Genomic DNA, 16,766 nt, shown 5'->3' with positions numbered 1-16,766 from the left:
TTAAAATGGGCTCTTTTTGGTTTAAAGGAACATCTATTTTTGTCTGTTCTCATTTCCTTGAGTCAAATATTATTAAAAAAATTCAAATGTGAGTGTATGGGTCACGACGAAACAACACGGAAGAAAAGAAATGTGGGAAAGCTTAAAAACAAACACCTAAAGCCATACACAGAGTTTACTGACTTTGATACAGTCACCCTGCGTGGGAGGAGGGTGACCTCTGCGGAGAGACCTCTTTGATCCAGTGTTTCTTCTTCTGCTGTTACCAACCCAACAACATGTAAGACCCAGCGCTAATGTCTTGACATGCTGCAGGTTTATTAACACTACAGACGCCAAATCGATTCCGGTACAACATGTTATGCAAACACATGTTTTAGGCAGTAGGTACTAATTATTTTCTACAGCATTTTTGCAGCAAATGTTTTGTTTCTGCCGAGACAACCCACCAAAGGTACATACGCACTAATAGAGCCATTCTTTTTCAACGTACTGCTGCTGTGAGATTAAAGCATAACAGTGAAACTGCCTGCTGGACAGCTAAACAACTGACCCTTCGCCAACTCCCGCCCCCCTTGGTTACTGTTGCTACGCCTGTCAAGCTTCCGCACCAGCATGTAAATACTATGGCGTTTTCAACACAGTGAGAGATGTTCCAAGGGAGATGATGGCAAAGTGCTGGAAAAATAGTTCCCAGATATCAGAGAGAAGTCGACAGAAAGGACGACAATACACATTTGAAAGCTGCATTCAGAATATAATGTGTCAGCGGTGTGTCGAGAATGAAGAGGACATAAAAATCTGGTCTCAATGCAAGCATCAGGCACCCCATGTCATGACAATCATATTTAGGGCGATCATATGCAGCAACAACAGTGTTCGTGCACAGCAGGGTAAGCCAATATATTGTTTTATTTTAAGCTAATATTTAGCTATGACTCTCTATAAGTTTAATTATCTCATATGTTTTAGCCCGTTGCTAGCACAACTAAATGATCCCTCGTTTTCATTTTGTTTAAAGTGCGTCAGGATGTTGCTCGCATATTGTGGGCTTGATCCAAACACTGGATCTCCTAAAGGCTAGAGATAGACCGATATGGTTTTTTCAGGGCCGATACCGATACCGATTATTAGTAGTCAAGGAGGCCGATAACCGATATTTGAAGCCGATATTCATTTGCAGTAAAAGTGAAAATATTGGCGTCAAAATTTTGAATAATACAAACTCCAACACTTAACTTTGTTTAAATGCCTTTAAGCATATGCATCAGAGCCAAAATAACCCAGTTTTAAATTGATCTCTTATCGGCCGTCGGATAAAAAAAAAAAAAAAAAAAAAAAAAAATGGCTGATGCTGATATGCGTCAAAATGCCAAATATCGGCACCGATAATCGGCCCGGCCAATAATCGGTCTATCCTACTAAAGCACAACAGGAAAGCAACAAAATTCTGCACAAAGCAAGGGGTGGTAAAATAAAGGCTGTGCTGATATCACCGGTGGTGGTAGCGAAGGGCAGACAGGATCGCAAGCCAGTTGACTCTCTTCCACAATTTTAATGAATCCATGTCCGACATCTCTCCTCTCGAGTTTTTGGCTTCGGAAAATCAAAAAATATGACACCCCCCTCTGAACTTTGAGACTATCTGCTGTCAGACTTGCAGTTTCCATATTCACACTGTTCAGGCATGTCTCCTTGTTCTGAAAGCTTGACAGGCCTCCCGTGCCTAGTTACAGTTGCTAGCGTAGGATTGGACAGGATGTCAGGATTCGGTAAGTTAAATGTGTGTTTTGGGGGAACAGAAGCGACAGAACGTCAATATCGTGGCTCCACCAGCCGATCCCCTACCGCACACTCCGCTCCAAATACGTAAGATGGCAGCGCCCGCTTCCTGTTATTTTGGCTTTAATTTGTACGACAAGAGGAGGGGGAGATGCTTTGTTCATCTTTACGCAGTCATTTGGATAGAATCAAACACCTCAAATTAAAAGTTTTCTTCAACATACGAGCAGTTTTTGTTGCAGAGGTTTTCACCTAATAGCTGCTGAGACTTTCGCAGATGAAATTATTTCTTTTGTGCAGCTTTGACAGAGTGCATTTGAAAAATTCAAAAGCGACACGGTGTTCCAAAGAAGTGTGTTAATTGCTGAGGATAATCAACAGAACATGCTGTGTTAATAGTTATGAGCTGATGTTATTCACAAAAAAAAACTTCACGTTCCCCCCATTATGCCATCAGGTCGAAGCCACCTACACTTTTTTAGAGGCCACTTTCTATTCTGCTCATACATATAATTGAAATCCATTTTCACCCTCTTTCTATTTCAAACAAAGAGCTATAAGGTCCTTCTGTCTGGATGATAAAAGGATCGCAGGACTGTGATAAAAGCCAGAGTAACCACGAAAAAAATTAATGACGCCTCTGCATTTATTCGTGCCAGTTAGAGATAAAACACTCCAAAGAGACAAGAGAGACAGAGAGGGACCGAAAAGCTGAGAGTTTTATATATTTGCTGGATTCTGTGTTGTTTTTCAGTGAAAGATGAACAAAGTTAGTCTTTGACCGATTGTTTAGCTCAGAATCATATCGCAGTACTGGGAGCTGAGAACGGGGAGCAGCAACATGTGCAAACAGAGCGAAAGTAGACGGCTTACAAAAGTGGCTTTTAGAGGCATCACATATTGTCTCAGAGACTGTGGTGTCAATAGTTTCTGTGACTAACAGATACAGCAACAGACAAACAGCGTAGGCGAGTGATTGGATGAATCATTTTGTGCAGACCTTTTTGAAGACATGCGGTGCAGGACCCCGTGGCTTCCAGATCATCTGATTTATACCGCATCACGTTTGAAAGGTTTTTCAGGAAAATAGCAACATAAAGTGACTCAGTCTAAACCCCGGGGGTTATGGGAAACTTTTCAAAGCATTTGTGGCTGTGAGACAAACCCTCCGCCTCCCCTCCCCCCCGAGTTTTGTTTGTTTGATTGTCTAGAACAGCTTTTTATTGCAGCATCTTTCTTTTTTTACCCCCCAATAGATCTAAAAGTCTGCACCCAAGGCCAGCCCAAAGGAACATGTGCCTCACACTCGTTTAATAAAATTGTCTAGTCTTGCATATTTCCTGGTTTTATCCATTCCAGCATCAGTTCATTAAAATATTTATAATAAAAGTACAAACAATAGAGTGGATAAACGCCCGTCCTTGGATACTCGTCGTAATGATGTTGAAGATTTTAGCTGAAAAAGCTGAGTGGGCGGTTTAGCACTTCCATTTAGGACAAAGCTGTCTGAGTATTTCATGCTGCTTTTTGAAACTTGAGTCTGCAAATCATTTCTTTCATTCGTCTGAATGGCTTTGACCTTTTTCAGACCCCTTGTAGGTAAAGAGCTTCTTTCTGCGGAGTTGCAACAAACTCAGAGGAACATAAAAGGCACTTTTTTGTTTCTGGTGAGCAGGCAGAAGTGAGGCGTTATGTAACACGGAGCAGCGTGATGACCAAACTCGGCACAACAAAAGAGTTTTTTTATTTTAGAAGTGAAAAACGTGCAACGAGGATGAAGAAGGCGGAAACTCAGCTTTGAAGTTATTTCCATTTCTGACATGCATCCACCCTGTAAGATAAATTGCAGTTATTTTTTTACACCTTCTGGGAAATTGAAGAGCGACGAAAACAACATAAAGCATGCAGGCATCTTCATATATCTTGCTGTGATTGAGGGTTTTTTCCGAGCACATAAGCGTCCCATCTGTTTTGACATTTCGCTGCTGTCATAAAAGTAAATGGAAACGTCCACAGACAGCAGCTGAAACCTGCTGCATCATGTGTGAATACAGACGAGGACAGGCATTAATCTGCGGGAGCAACGGGGCTGAAATACTAATAATGTTCCATGCAGGAGGCCAAATCGCAGGTGATGTGTGAGCGACAGGGTAATGAATGAGGATTACTGCATGTCAGGCCCTCGCTAACTTCACGATGCGGAATAATACATGATGTGTTCGTCATACAACACTCGCCTGCAATGATTCACTTCAAGTGGTTCTAAATGAACGGTATTTAAATTCATATCACTGCATTATTTACTGACAGTTCCTCTCATCACCATCTGGCGCGGTGGTGCCATGACATTTAACTGACTGCTCCGCGGTAGGCAGGCGGCCATTCCATGTGAAGCCAGATCATGCCCCAGAGACAGACAGAGAGATTAATGAAGGCTTCGTCTCTTGCTTTTATTGGGTTTCAATAACATGTGCACGCAAGCATGATCAAGCATCCAGGCACATGCACAGAGATGTCCGAGCGAGCGCAGCCACAAGGTGGAAGCCGGACTATTATTAAATCTTTACAGAACGTATTCTAATCGCGTTAGAGCTATTGATCCGCACGGTCAATATGAAATGAGTTAGTGTTTGAGACTGCTTCACTTGGATCGGTGTCTCAGTGCTGATTCATTCTGCTGTTATGAGAATGCTGCTGCAACAAAAGTTCGACGAGGGTCCAGCTCCAGGCACATCAGCAGATTAGCAAGTCCTTCACACTTAATGCAGAATTAAGATTTTCAGACCTAGTGCGTCTTCGACAAGGCAACGTTTTTCTCTGCCTTCTAAAGTCATTACAATAGTTGCTCATATGAATCTTTCTGATCTGCCACATCAATGGTTGAAGCAGCTCCGACCAATACTCTTACATTAACAACAAATGGAAAGCGTCATTGGAAAGGGTTGTTCATATAAACAAACCCAGTAAACATCATTACCTGAGTGTAGCTGCCCTTTAGTTCCACGGAGCCATTCAGTGTTTTGGCAGCTCCAAATGGCACCCACTGTATGCTACCTGCTCGGCACTCAACAGCTAACGGACAAAGTTAGCAGCTAGCTGGCGCACAAAGGCTTGATATTTCCATCAGGAGTTGAAGACAAACTTTACTTAAAGTGATAATCTAATCGCTGAATGAGGCAAAACAATGGTGATTGAGCCTATGGCCCACTGATGAAAGCCTTTGCATTTGCAGTGTTATGGACTGGGTGTCCGTGGCGACTGTCGCGCAAGAGATTGTTGCTGTGACGCTTTTTTCTGTGCATCTGTCTAATTTGGAGGAACAGTGCATTCAAACATTAAATTCAGAAGAAGTTAGGTTCGTCGTTTCCTTCAGGATGTTTTTGTCTCTGCTTCCAGGATGCCTACACACGAGGCGAGGTGTTCAAGTGGCAGTAAGGAAAACAGCTACACTGTGCTTCCCGGCCTCCCAGCGGACTGGGTGTTCAAAAATCACAAGCGGCCCCCAGTTAGTGACGAGTTTTCCATCACCCAGCAGTGGTTGGTCTGCCAGAGAGGGGAGGCGGAGCTAAGCGGCTGCTTTTTTGCTCTCTGCAACTGTTGCGAGTAAACAGTAATCTACTATGGCTGAACAAACAAAGAAAAGATGGATGACTACAGATACGACTTCAACAATAAGTGAAAATCCAAAGAAAAAGAAACAAACTCGACGCTCAGATGAAGGCAAACCGTCTAAAAAGGAAAGCGACCGCCAGACAAGCGGAGCCAACCGTGGACGTCACACATGCAACACTATCGCTGTAGGTGGCGCCAAAGAGAACGAAACTGATTAAACAAACACTGGTGCTTCGCCAACCTACCTGCAAAGACGTCTTCCCTAACAGCTTTTGTGGTGGAATAACAACGTCAAGCTACTTTAACCTCTGAGAAACAACCGCTTATCATCCCCCCGGCTGTTGTCAGATTAACAGAAACATCTTTTCTGCAACTCGAACAAACAGCAAATGCTGCCATTTATCTCTTCCCAACATTGCAGATGGGAAATCCAGAGCCGTCTGTTTTTGCTCTCTAAATGGTGCGTTTCAGGAACTGCAACTTAATTGACATGAGAGCACTGAATGGTTCTGCTTCGACAATCTTTCTGCTTCCCATCTAACGCTCCTTCCTTTGAAAAGGATGGTTCCACAGGAGCCAGGCTGCTTTTTAACAGAGTAACCCAGACAAATGATTTGCAGGAGAAGCCTAAATGGACTCTTATAGTCTCTCTAAAGGACTACATCTGACAGGGAGACATTCATCACATCACTAAATGGCTGGCGTATTTCTGCTGCAATGGCTTACACCAACAAATACTTGTCACTGTGTATTACATGAACAAAAGATCGATTCAGAGCTGCGACCATAAGCGTCTAAATAAAACCAGGCTGGAGCTCAAAATGCACAAACCAGCAATAAACTCACTCGTATCTTTAGATTTAAAGAAACTTGTATTTCTAAACCACAAAATTATAGTCTCCAAATAAAAGCAGCTGATATTTTTAGAATAAAGAAATGTCAGCGCACAAGAGGAAATGTTTTGACTGTGTGTTTTGCTCTCACATGATGGACAGCTCCCGTGACGTTAATGCCGTGCTTGCCTAAATGTCTCCTAGCTGGAGAGACAATAACGCACACCGCAGAGAGGAGAGAGACGAGAGGATGATTTGCCCCTCTTATTTCTCCCTCTCCTTCAGTGTGGCATTCATCACCATTAGCGTTCATTAACATGAGTTAGTGCTCGTTAGGCAGCGGTGTGCCAGCGGGCATCTGTAGCTCCCCGGCAGCATATCTATTCACTGTAATAGACAGTGACTGATTGTGAGAGCGGTGGAGGGATGTGGAGGCGAGAAAAGAAGGAGGGAAGACTAAACATGTCATGTGGGGATGTGTGAATCTGTGTCTCCTAAGTTTACCCCAAATTTATCTCTTGGAAACTTTAAGTTGAGACAAACAATAAAGGTGTACAAAGCAAGGGATCTGATGCGGGAAATGGTGCCACAGAAAGTAGTAGAATTCAGGCATAGTGCATTGTAATATTTACACCTGTGCTTGTTCTAGTGTAAATTGTCGAAATGTCCTCCTTAAAAAAAGCCAATTGGATTTCAGAACTGAAGTGGAGCGCTGGTTTAGCTTAGTGGGTAGAGCAGCCGCCGCATACACAGAGGCTAAAGTCCTCGACGCAGCGGCCGCAGGCTCAACTCCCGCCCTCGGCCCTTTGCTGCATGTCATTCCCAACTCTCTTCTCCCCAAATATTCTGTCTCTCTTCAGCTGTCCTATGTAATTAAGGTGAAAATGGCCAAAAAAAAATCTTTTAAAACGTATAAAGTTGATGTCACATAATCTCCATTTACAAATGCTACATAGAAATGTAGTATCTATAGGCAGGGATGTGGACAGTAAGTGTTCTGGTTTCGGTTTTTAGCACGCTTGTAGTCCGATTAATATTGACCAATCATGTATCAGCAGGCTGCGGCGTATGCAGGAAAAACAGTCTGTGTGGAGAGCAAAACTAGGCGGAACGCAATGTGACGTAATGGCATCCCGGCTCCCATCAGCGGCTATCTGACAGTGACTTACCTTCTCATTAATCTCTATAAACAGACATCTGCATGCCAACAGCTAACAATCTGCTCTAGATCTAAAATTCAACTTGAGACAAAATCCATTGACAATGTGTCACAAAAGCCGTTTAGCGTTCAGATTTCCAGACTTCCTCGAATGCATCAGAAAAATGATCGCTCCGACCTCCGTTCAACAAACAACATTTTAAAAATAGTTTTCTTCTCCTCTTGAGGACAGACCTGACAAAGCTCAATTTTTACTTTTTACAAATCTGCATCATGATGTTGAAATTTCGGCAAACGGTAAATCCATTTCCTTGTATTCTTATATCAAAATCCGATCATTTTTTCTTCCAGTAAAACTAAATTTCATGCGTGCTTACGTAAGTTAGCACCAAACAATTTCAACCAATTAATCTGCAACATTTAGCCGCAGAGCAGCAAGAACGCTCGGTCAGTTAGCTAGCTACTGCGCTGTGGAGAACGTCTGTCTACGCCCACTTCTCAATGATCAAATCAAATCCCTCTAATGATATGTCCCGCCTGCACGTCCTGTTTCACTCGGAAATACGTCACGATGCGGAAGCTAGATACTCGAGATAGAAATGCCGTTAAGTTGTCAGACTATAGCCGATGGGATCTGACATTGGACGTCACATCCTGTGGTTGATATTAAATCCAGTACTGCAGCCACAGCTACTCACTCTGAACAACAGGAATAGGGAACTCAAAGGGCCGGGATCAAAAATTGTGGGATGTTGGGGAAGAGACGTTTTCAACACTTTGCCATGTAACAACTGATACTGGAAAACACAATTTCAGTCCTATAATTTATTAAGTGTAGACGAATGAAACAGTCGAAACAGACCCTGCAATAAGACAACAGCCCAGTGTTCTGTGATACGCAAGTGTAAAAGTGCAACAACTACGATACTGGATATATTTCCAAACCTTTACTTCCACAGTGATGAGGTGGCTTTCTGTTTCTTGTTTACTATACACACCTTTCACTTTGACATACATGTGTTACACTGTATGGCTTTTCTTGAGCAGGGTATTTGTTACTTGTTTGTGAGTCAGATGGGTTATTTCTTGGCACCTTACGGCGGTACTTTTAACATGATCCTGATGACAAACAAACAGCACAAAAACATAACCACATGGCGGAGGTAACGATTGGTTAATCAACAAATCACCATCCAATGACGGCCAATAAGTGGACAATTAATCACCAACTACATTGCTAACAAAACATCCAGCATTTTTAGCAGTAATTCTTATTGAAAGAATATTAAATTGGACTGTGACTCGACTGTGAGCTCGTGATGAAACTGTATTACTTATTTCTGTCAATGATGAGACTACAACAGTAAAGAAAGGCAGAAACTCCTCACATTTGACCGAGGCTTCCGAACACAAACAGACCCAGAAGCATTGTGTTTGTTGGAGCATAAAGAGCGAGGACAAAGGCTGAAGCAGCGCACACAGATACACAAACACTCCCTCCCCTCCCTCATTGAGCTGCTGTTCACATCTGGAGCCAGAGCAGCACTTTTTTCTGCTTTAATGATCTCTTGGGGAAGATGTGAACGTCACATTTTTCTTGCAGAGACAGCTGACGTACACTCTCTCCTTCACTTAACGGCCCCTCCGCCGCTCTGAAAGACATTTTTTCTGACGGCCGGTGGCAATTAAAGCGGTCGAAAATAGCCTCCCCTCCTGTTGCAGGGCACATTTACTACACAGAGGAAAACAGCAGGTATGTTGACGTAGTGACACCAGCTGGCACGACTTCAGTCCACCTGACAGCAGTGGCACTACGGAGGAGGGTAAAAGGGGAGATAGATGTAGCTGCCATATTGCGGTGCTGTTTGTTTTCTTTAACACAGTCGGACTGCAAAATGAAATAATTTAAATTATTCATGCAAGTCATGAAGCATTTGTTTTAGAAGTTAGACGACTGTTCTCACAGACTTCTTTGCATCCTTTCACATCCTCCTTCACATGAAATTCCTCGTGCTCTCTTGTATTGAATTTTCATTGTCTTTGAATTAGCTGAATCGATGAAGGGAATATGTCTGCTTGCCCAAGAATAGATTGTAATTTGATTTGAGACTGCTGTATTCTGCAGGACTGACTCAAACAACATTTAAAAATATCCCCGTGGTTTTATTTGCATGAGTGCTCAGGTCTTATCAGTTTAAGCCTTCATGAAATTATCCGTTTTCACCGTTCCTGCTGCAGAGCGCACGCAGCCACAACAAGTTACAGCCTCGTGCCAACAAGGACAGGTGCCACAGTGTCTCAGTGGTCGGCAGCACTGAGCTGAAACCCATCAATACTGATGATGACCTGCTCCCCACATGATTGGTTCCTACTATTCTCCATCGTAAACTCCTGTCATCCTCACATTTTTGAATTTCAGAATTCAGGATATGTGACTACTATATTTATGTCTTGGACACGGCTGACAGCTTTCACTTCAGAGAGAAGAGCAAGCACACAGAGCACCACAATGATTTGGGGGCCACTGTGCAAGCTTTTATATATTTGCTCCTCCCCTGAACTATCAATATCCTTGTGGGAACCATATGTCCCTAACCCCACATCACGGCAAACATATCAGAGTCCCGTGGGTTTTATGCCCCCCTTCCCATGTTGTTTGAAATATCATTGGTTGTCGCACTACTACAGGTATGGTTAGGTAGATTGGGGCCCTAAAGCAGAAATGATGCACATAAGAACGTAATGAGAAGGCTATAGTGGAGTCTCTGCACCCTGTGGCTGCCCGCTGCTTTGTAATAAATGAAAGGTTGAAATGCATAAGACGAATTCCCCTGAAGGGACCAATGAAATTAAACTTAACTTCACTAAATTGCTTAATAAAAGTCGTTCCTTTTCACATGAACAAACTTGTTTCTGGGAATCAAAGGAGCAGATGAAGTATAACTTCAGAGAAACTGGACATAACCAATCGACCCTCTTTGGTTACCATCAAAAAACGTTCTCCAGGCTGAAGCTGAATACAGACACACTCATCATGGATCACGCTGCTGGCTCTGACTGTTAATATTTGATTCCAAGAAGGAGAGCAGCCAGGCAGAGTCAAATTCAACATCATGTATTTCTCCACTGATTTTAGGCACTAGAGCCCAGAGGAGACTGGTGGTCTGTCAGATAAATGGACAGTTAAAAATCCCTCCAGTCCATAAAAAAGGACATAAAATCGACTAAAAGCTGTCCCTGCTGTACCTCACTAAATAACTTTTAAACTCGTCCATTCCTCTTTCTTGTTCTGCTGTTCTTCTGTCTTCTTTTTAGTTCAGATCACTCTCCGCTTGTTCAACCATCCGTCACAATGACTGACTTTAAACATTGGTTAATGAGGTTGCCAAAAAACGACACTGACAATGAATGTTCGCCTTTTGTCGTAAGCCGTATCATCTTGTCCACCGTTCAATCATTCATGCATCAGATGTCATGAGCCTGTTGAGCTAGAAAATTAATCTGATGGGTGAAACAAAGTAAATTAAAAGGTGCTTGAATGTGGGTGAGAAGAACAATATCTGTGGATGTATAAGGTATGAAAGAAAAGTGAGAGAATGGAAAGGACTTAAAACAACACGTACAGTAGTTATAATAAACACAACTATTTAATTAAGAGTACAGAAAAACGAGGAGCAAAAAAAAGAAACCTACCTGTATGTTGTCAAAGGAGGTCTTGTTGGTGACGTCATACAGCAAAAGCAAAGCTGAAAGAAAAAGAGAGACACGTTTAAATATCCCGTGTCAAAATCCATGACTCTAAAACACTTAATATTGTTAAATGGATTAGGGGAAAGAATTCTCAGCAAATATTTAATTTAGTCTCAATTCCCTTTCAGATTAAATAACGAGAGAGTTCATTTTCACTCCGGGCAACAGAATGATTAATTTGAGTCCTCTCTCTCTCTTGGCCTGAAAAGATTCTGAATCACAATTAGCACGACTCATACAGACGCGAGATGAGAGTTCAGGTGGTGGATGTACAAGTTAGAGCGCAGTTTAAATACCAGCTCCAGTCTTGTTCTAAGACATATAAAATGCTCTGATAGGTTTTTTTGCAAAATAAGTTTAATTAACTTACGTAAAATCCTCCCAATTCATCTCTTCCTTCTCCCTCATTAAAAATTCCTGAATCTGCATAGGCCCCGCCCACTATGCACATTTCCAACCGCCCCCTCCGTCACGAAAACAAAACACGTCTCTGCAATCGTTCAGCGGCAACTTGTCGGAACTTAGCGTGCTCGAAATGTAGTAATTAGTAGCAGTACGGTTAAGGAAGGAAAAATTACAATGACGGTTACAGCTAGCTCGCACATCGCCAGTGGTTGCCATAGGTTACACATCATGATATGCATAGCATCACCCCGTCCATTAACGGGATTGGCTCCTTAGGTTTGTGACGTCTCAAACCTGCCAATCTGAAAACGTGTTCAGCCTGTCCTTGGTACACTGCAGTTTAAAGGCAGACAGGTCTAAGACGTTTGTGTTGCCACATGTCTGTGTATTATGTTGAACAAGAAGCCATATAAATTGGATGTTGGAACTAGCTACCTAGCTTAGCAGCCTACAGCTAGCATCCAGAGGTATTTTGGTCTGTGCCCATTGATGATGCAACTTGGAAATACAAAATGAACAGAGAGGTTCCAGCCTAATGCAAATTTGTGATTTGGTCTGGCGAGGCAAAGCTAAGGACATCGGCAGACTTGGATAAAGGTCAACTTTAAACTAGGTCAAAACCTAGTATGTGGTCAATCAGGTCAGTGTATGCTTTTGTGGGCAACACTGGAAGTGTGGTGTGTGCGTGAGGGCTGTGAGGCGTGTTCATTTTCATTTTAAATGCATGAAAACAGATGAGTCTTCACAATGCTGACGTGACACGCACGCTGAAAACGTTCACACGGTTGTTTTCGCTGTGTGTTAACTAAGGTCCCGCGAACAAGCAGCCCCGCCTACTCCCCGAACAAAGTATCCAGAGCCGTGTAGAGAGAGAGAGTCTCGTCAGTGGAGGTCCAATATGCTCCATGATCCGCCATTGCGTTGTCGCAACTCTCTCTCTCTCTCTATGGCTCTGAAAGTACCGTCACTCACTCAGTCAGTCACATACAGACCCATGTGTAGGGCTGACCCCGGCGGTCAGCCAAAAAATTAAACAAAACATATCACTGGTTCTGGTTTTTCCCCAATCAAATTACTACTGTCAACAAAGCTTCCTTAACAGGACTCAAGTCAACGACCCAGACTAATCCTGAGTGAAAGCTGTGACATTACTAACACATCAGCAGCAGCAGCAGCAGCAGCTCGGTCATGGGCAGAGTTTGCGCTTTATTTGCACCACTTGTTTGAGAGCACAACACTAATCCAGTCATTACCAGCTGTTGTTAAGGCCTCTCTGTGCTAGCTGCATTTTTTAAACAATTTACATGTGTCACATGTAAATGGAGGCGAATGACACACTGTAATTATTATGATTAACTTTAATATTTCACAGCTGCCCATAACAAAAGTTTGTTCATCCACCTGCATCATCCATGTCTCTTTATTTACACACCAAACTGTCATTTTAGTCCATTTAATGCTGGTGGATGTTGAAATGAACAGAAACAGTATAAAATCTCATTAATGACCTAAGTCCAGGTCCCACTGTCTGTCTTTGGAGCGGTCCACCCAGTGAGTGCAGGTGTGTGGACGCAGCGGAGGACTATGCAGCTCAGAGCTGAGCATGATGCAGACTGACAGCTGTGTAATAAAGCTGTGTTGTGCTTAACTTGTCCTGGAGCTGTTTCTCACTCTCGCGCTGTTGTCTGGTATCTCTCACCAGTTGAAATCAGGACACAGAAAATCATAAACTGGGGCTGTAGCTAAGTGTGTGTGTGCGTGTGCGGACTCATGCATGCTTATCAGAGAGCTTGTAATAATCACCCTTTTCAATAGGTTTTCTGTCCGTCATGTTCCAGAATCTGTAAAGGTCGGCCTCGATTGTTATTCATGACACAATGAGTTCAGCAAATGAGTCATTAGCAGTTTGTGTAAAATATACAGTTTTCTTTGGAGCGCTGCAAACAATGGACACAATGAAAGAGTCTCATTATACGCGAGATTTACCGGCAAATGGAACAGTGAAAATGAGGTTTTAGGGAAACGATGAACAGAGCGCAGAACTGAGACTTGATGGGAAGAGGAAGGAGAGAAGCGGGGATGAAAACACACCAACAGAGGAAGGACTGGTAACGATGAAGAGTAAAATACAACGATAGACGAGCAACAAGGGGAAATAAAGGTGTGTATAGTTGTGTGCCTCTTCACACAAATTATTTTTAATCTGTGATGTCATCTGCATCACTTAATGTTCCAATTTGTTCTTATTTGTGCTTCCCTTGCGCGGTCTGGATTTTATAATCCTTTTATTATTTCATTTTCAGTCTGAGCTTGATTGCTTTTGACTAAATGACACAGGGCGTTAGGCGAGAAGAAATAAGAGTTAGTGCATCATCGATCATTAAGGCGAAATTAAGCCGTTCTTAAAATTAAGAAAAGTTGCGAAACCAATAATACATTTTTTTGCCTTATGAGGGAGGGGGAGGACAGTGCTTAGTGTCAGAGACGGGGGAAGAGAGAGTGGGGATGACACAGGGCAATGGGTCGAGGGTGGGAGTTGAACCAGGGCTGTCGCATCACGAAAGCCTCTGTATATATGTTATGCGATTTAACCGCTGAGCTAAACCTTTGCCCCAACCAATTATTATTTTGTAACTAAGTTAAACAAAACAAGATAATAGAACAGATCATTTAGTTCAAAATGAAAAGTTGATGGTTACCAGTTTCATCATTTCTAGTGGTTTGAACTACGTTTCAACCACGAGCAGCACTGTTAGAGCTTGATGGTGTATGACGGCATGATTGACAAGCCTGATAGGGAGGATGTTTATGCTCTTATCAGCCGTTTAAGCTACATTTGACGAACGACGGAGATGTAGATGGATGTCGCGTCCCCATCTGCTCTCATTGTACGGAATTGATGCCAAAATAGCACCCGTGATAGGCACTGCCATCCTGTGATGGTGACGTCATCAGTTTCGGAGTAGAGATGTAGCCACTTCCGCTAACCAAAACACACACTTAACTTTTAAAAAAAAACAGCAAAGATCCCGGACACCGGCGTGTTGTGTTGTCTGAAACAGACGTTCACAGGTATGGAAACTTCAATGACTGTAGTGATTGTTTAAGTTACGTTTCCTCCCGACGATCCTCCTCTAAGCTGCTAATCCGGAACAGATCGGCTACAGGAGCACAGAGCTGTCAATCATCCTTTTTACAGCATCAAATAACTAATTAAAAGTAAACTTGTTAGAACATTTGGACATAAATCAGCATGATAAGAACTAACTATAATGACAGAAACCATTTTTGAGAAAAATGTATTTAACGTGTATTTTGATTTTATAGTTTGACTCATGTCCCATCTGTTAACATGGAGGAGGCGGGCTTTATGACCTATACTGCAGCCAGTCAGCAGGGGGCGATAGAGAGGGTTTGGCTTCACTTTTAGGGAGCCGTCATGTCTCATACATGTTTTTACACAGGCTAAGTGTTTGACCAACAATCATGGGCATAACCAAGGCAGAAGTAAAATAGATTTTTGCTAAAAATGGCTGAATTGTTTGTTTTCCCAGATTTCTGAAGATGCTCCAGCATTCAAGTGTTGCTTCTCTCTGAAGTGTCTCTTTAATGACGAGTGTTACAAGAGATGTAAAAACAAACAAATCAAAGACAGTGATGGAAAAGGAGGCACAGTGGGCTTCTGAGGTAGTTTAATATGGATTTGGGCTGAGTGGAAAAAAAAGAGGAGATCTATCTGTATGGAGATTACTCACTGAATGGTTTTGCAAAATTACTGTTCGAATGGAGACGGGCATATTGTGGAGAAATAAACCATCTACTTAGTTTGTCAGGAAACTGGATGCCTTTCCAGAAGTTGAATGTTTTGCAGACTTGTTTTCCTCCATCGTCTCTCAGCACCTGTCATTTAAATGTCTTTGTTTTGTCCTCTTCTTTTATTCCTCGCTGCTTTGTTTTATCACAGCGTACACAAATAAGCTGGACCTAGATAAGTGTAAAAAAAAAAAACTTCCTAAAAGATAAAGTCACTGAATTTTCACACAAAAATGAGCTGAAAAGAGTCTGATGGCCGTCTGCACCTTTTCTCCCACACAGCGGATCCACTGCATTTCACCGACATCTAAAATAATCTTCCCTTCAGATTTCTCTCTCTCTTTTAGTCTCCCTCTGTCCTCTTTCAGAGCCTCTCCTAACTCTCATCGTCCCTTCGCCCTCCCACACGCGCTCTCTCTGAATGTGCCCGGCGCTTTCTCTCCGCCTGCAGCTCTGCTTCAGCCCCCAAAATTTATGGCAGTAACAATTAGCTTCATTCATCATATTTTTCCTTGGCCTCGCGGAGGAGGAGTGTGTGTTTGCATGTCAAACATTGTTTGTGTAAATTGGTTTGAGGTCATAAAATAGCTGTTGGCAGGCTTCTCCAAACTGTGAAAATCTGTAGTGTAATTGGCGGAAACAGAAAACCTTGTTGTATAATTACTATGAGCGGAACAAAACACAAAACAGTTACAAAAACACACAGCTGGTCCAAGTCTTCTGGGGACCCTGAGCAGAACCTAACTAGTGGCTGTTGGCGTTAAACATTTGTGGTTAAACTCTTGATGTGAGGGGCGCAGGCTTAGCTCAGTCCTTAACGCAGCCGCCTCGGGCCCTTTGGTGCATGTCAACCCCACTCTCTTCCCGTATTTCCGACTCTATCCACTGTCCTACCCAATAAAAAAAAGCTTTTTGTGTTTCCAGACAGGAGTGAGGGAACCAATGTTATTAACCTTGGTGGTAAATTGCTTTTAAATGGCAACTATTAGTGTCATGAAGCATTGTTATTATGAGAAGGTCTCTGTTTTGTGCATTTTGCATCTGCACAAGGACACATGCATACCGGTTTCATGCTATTCCTCCTGATCTGCAGGAGAGTTAAGGTAATAATCTCGAAGATTTTCATTTACATAAATGTCTTTTAAATCACTATCGCAGAATGAGGTAAAACAATGGTGATTGAGCCTATGGCCCACTGATGGAAGCCATTGCATTTGAAGTATTACAGACTGGGTGTCTGTTGTGACGCCCAGTTAGTGACACGTTTTCCAGGTCTGCGACAGACGGTAGTCGGGGGTGAGCGGCTGCTTTTCCGGTCTCTGCAAGTGTTGTGAGTAAACAGTAATCTACTATGGCTGAACAAACAAAGAAAAGATGGATGACTACAGATACAACTTCAACAAGAAGTGAAA

General features: G+C 42.6%; 1 protein-coding gene across 1 annotated transcript in view; it reads right to left on the bottom strand.

The window, feature by feature from the left end:
• LOC138602540 (ras-related protein Rab-26) overlaps window positions 1–16,766 on the bottom strand; it is a 70,605-nt gene that overhangs the window by 17,615 nt on the left and 36,224 nt on the right. Inside the window, exon 5 of the mRNA XM_069674030.1 lies at window positions 11,080–11,132. Within this exon, the coding sequence (XP_069530131.1) occupies window positions 11,080–11,132 (53 nt within the window). The remainder of the gene's footprint in view (window positions 1–11,079; window positions 11,133–16,766) is intronic.

This window comes from Semicossyphus pulcher, unplaced genomic scaffold (assembly GCF_022749685.1).
Source record: "Semicossyphus pulcher isolate SPU_LCO1_2020_fin unplaced genomic scaffold, fSemPul1.0.p SCAF_23, whole genome shotgun sequence".
Lineage (NCBI taxonomy): Eukaryota > Metazoa > Chordata > Actinopteri > Labriformes > Labridae > Semicossyphus > Semicossyphus pulcher.
This window is presented reverse-complemented; position numbering and strand designations above follow the sequence as displayed.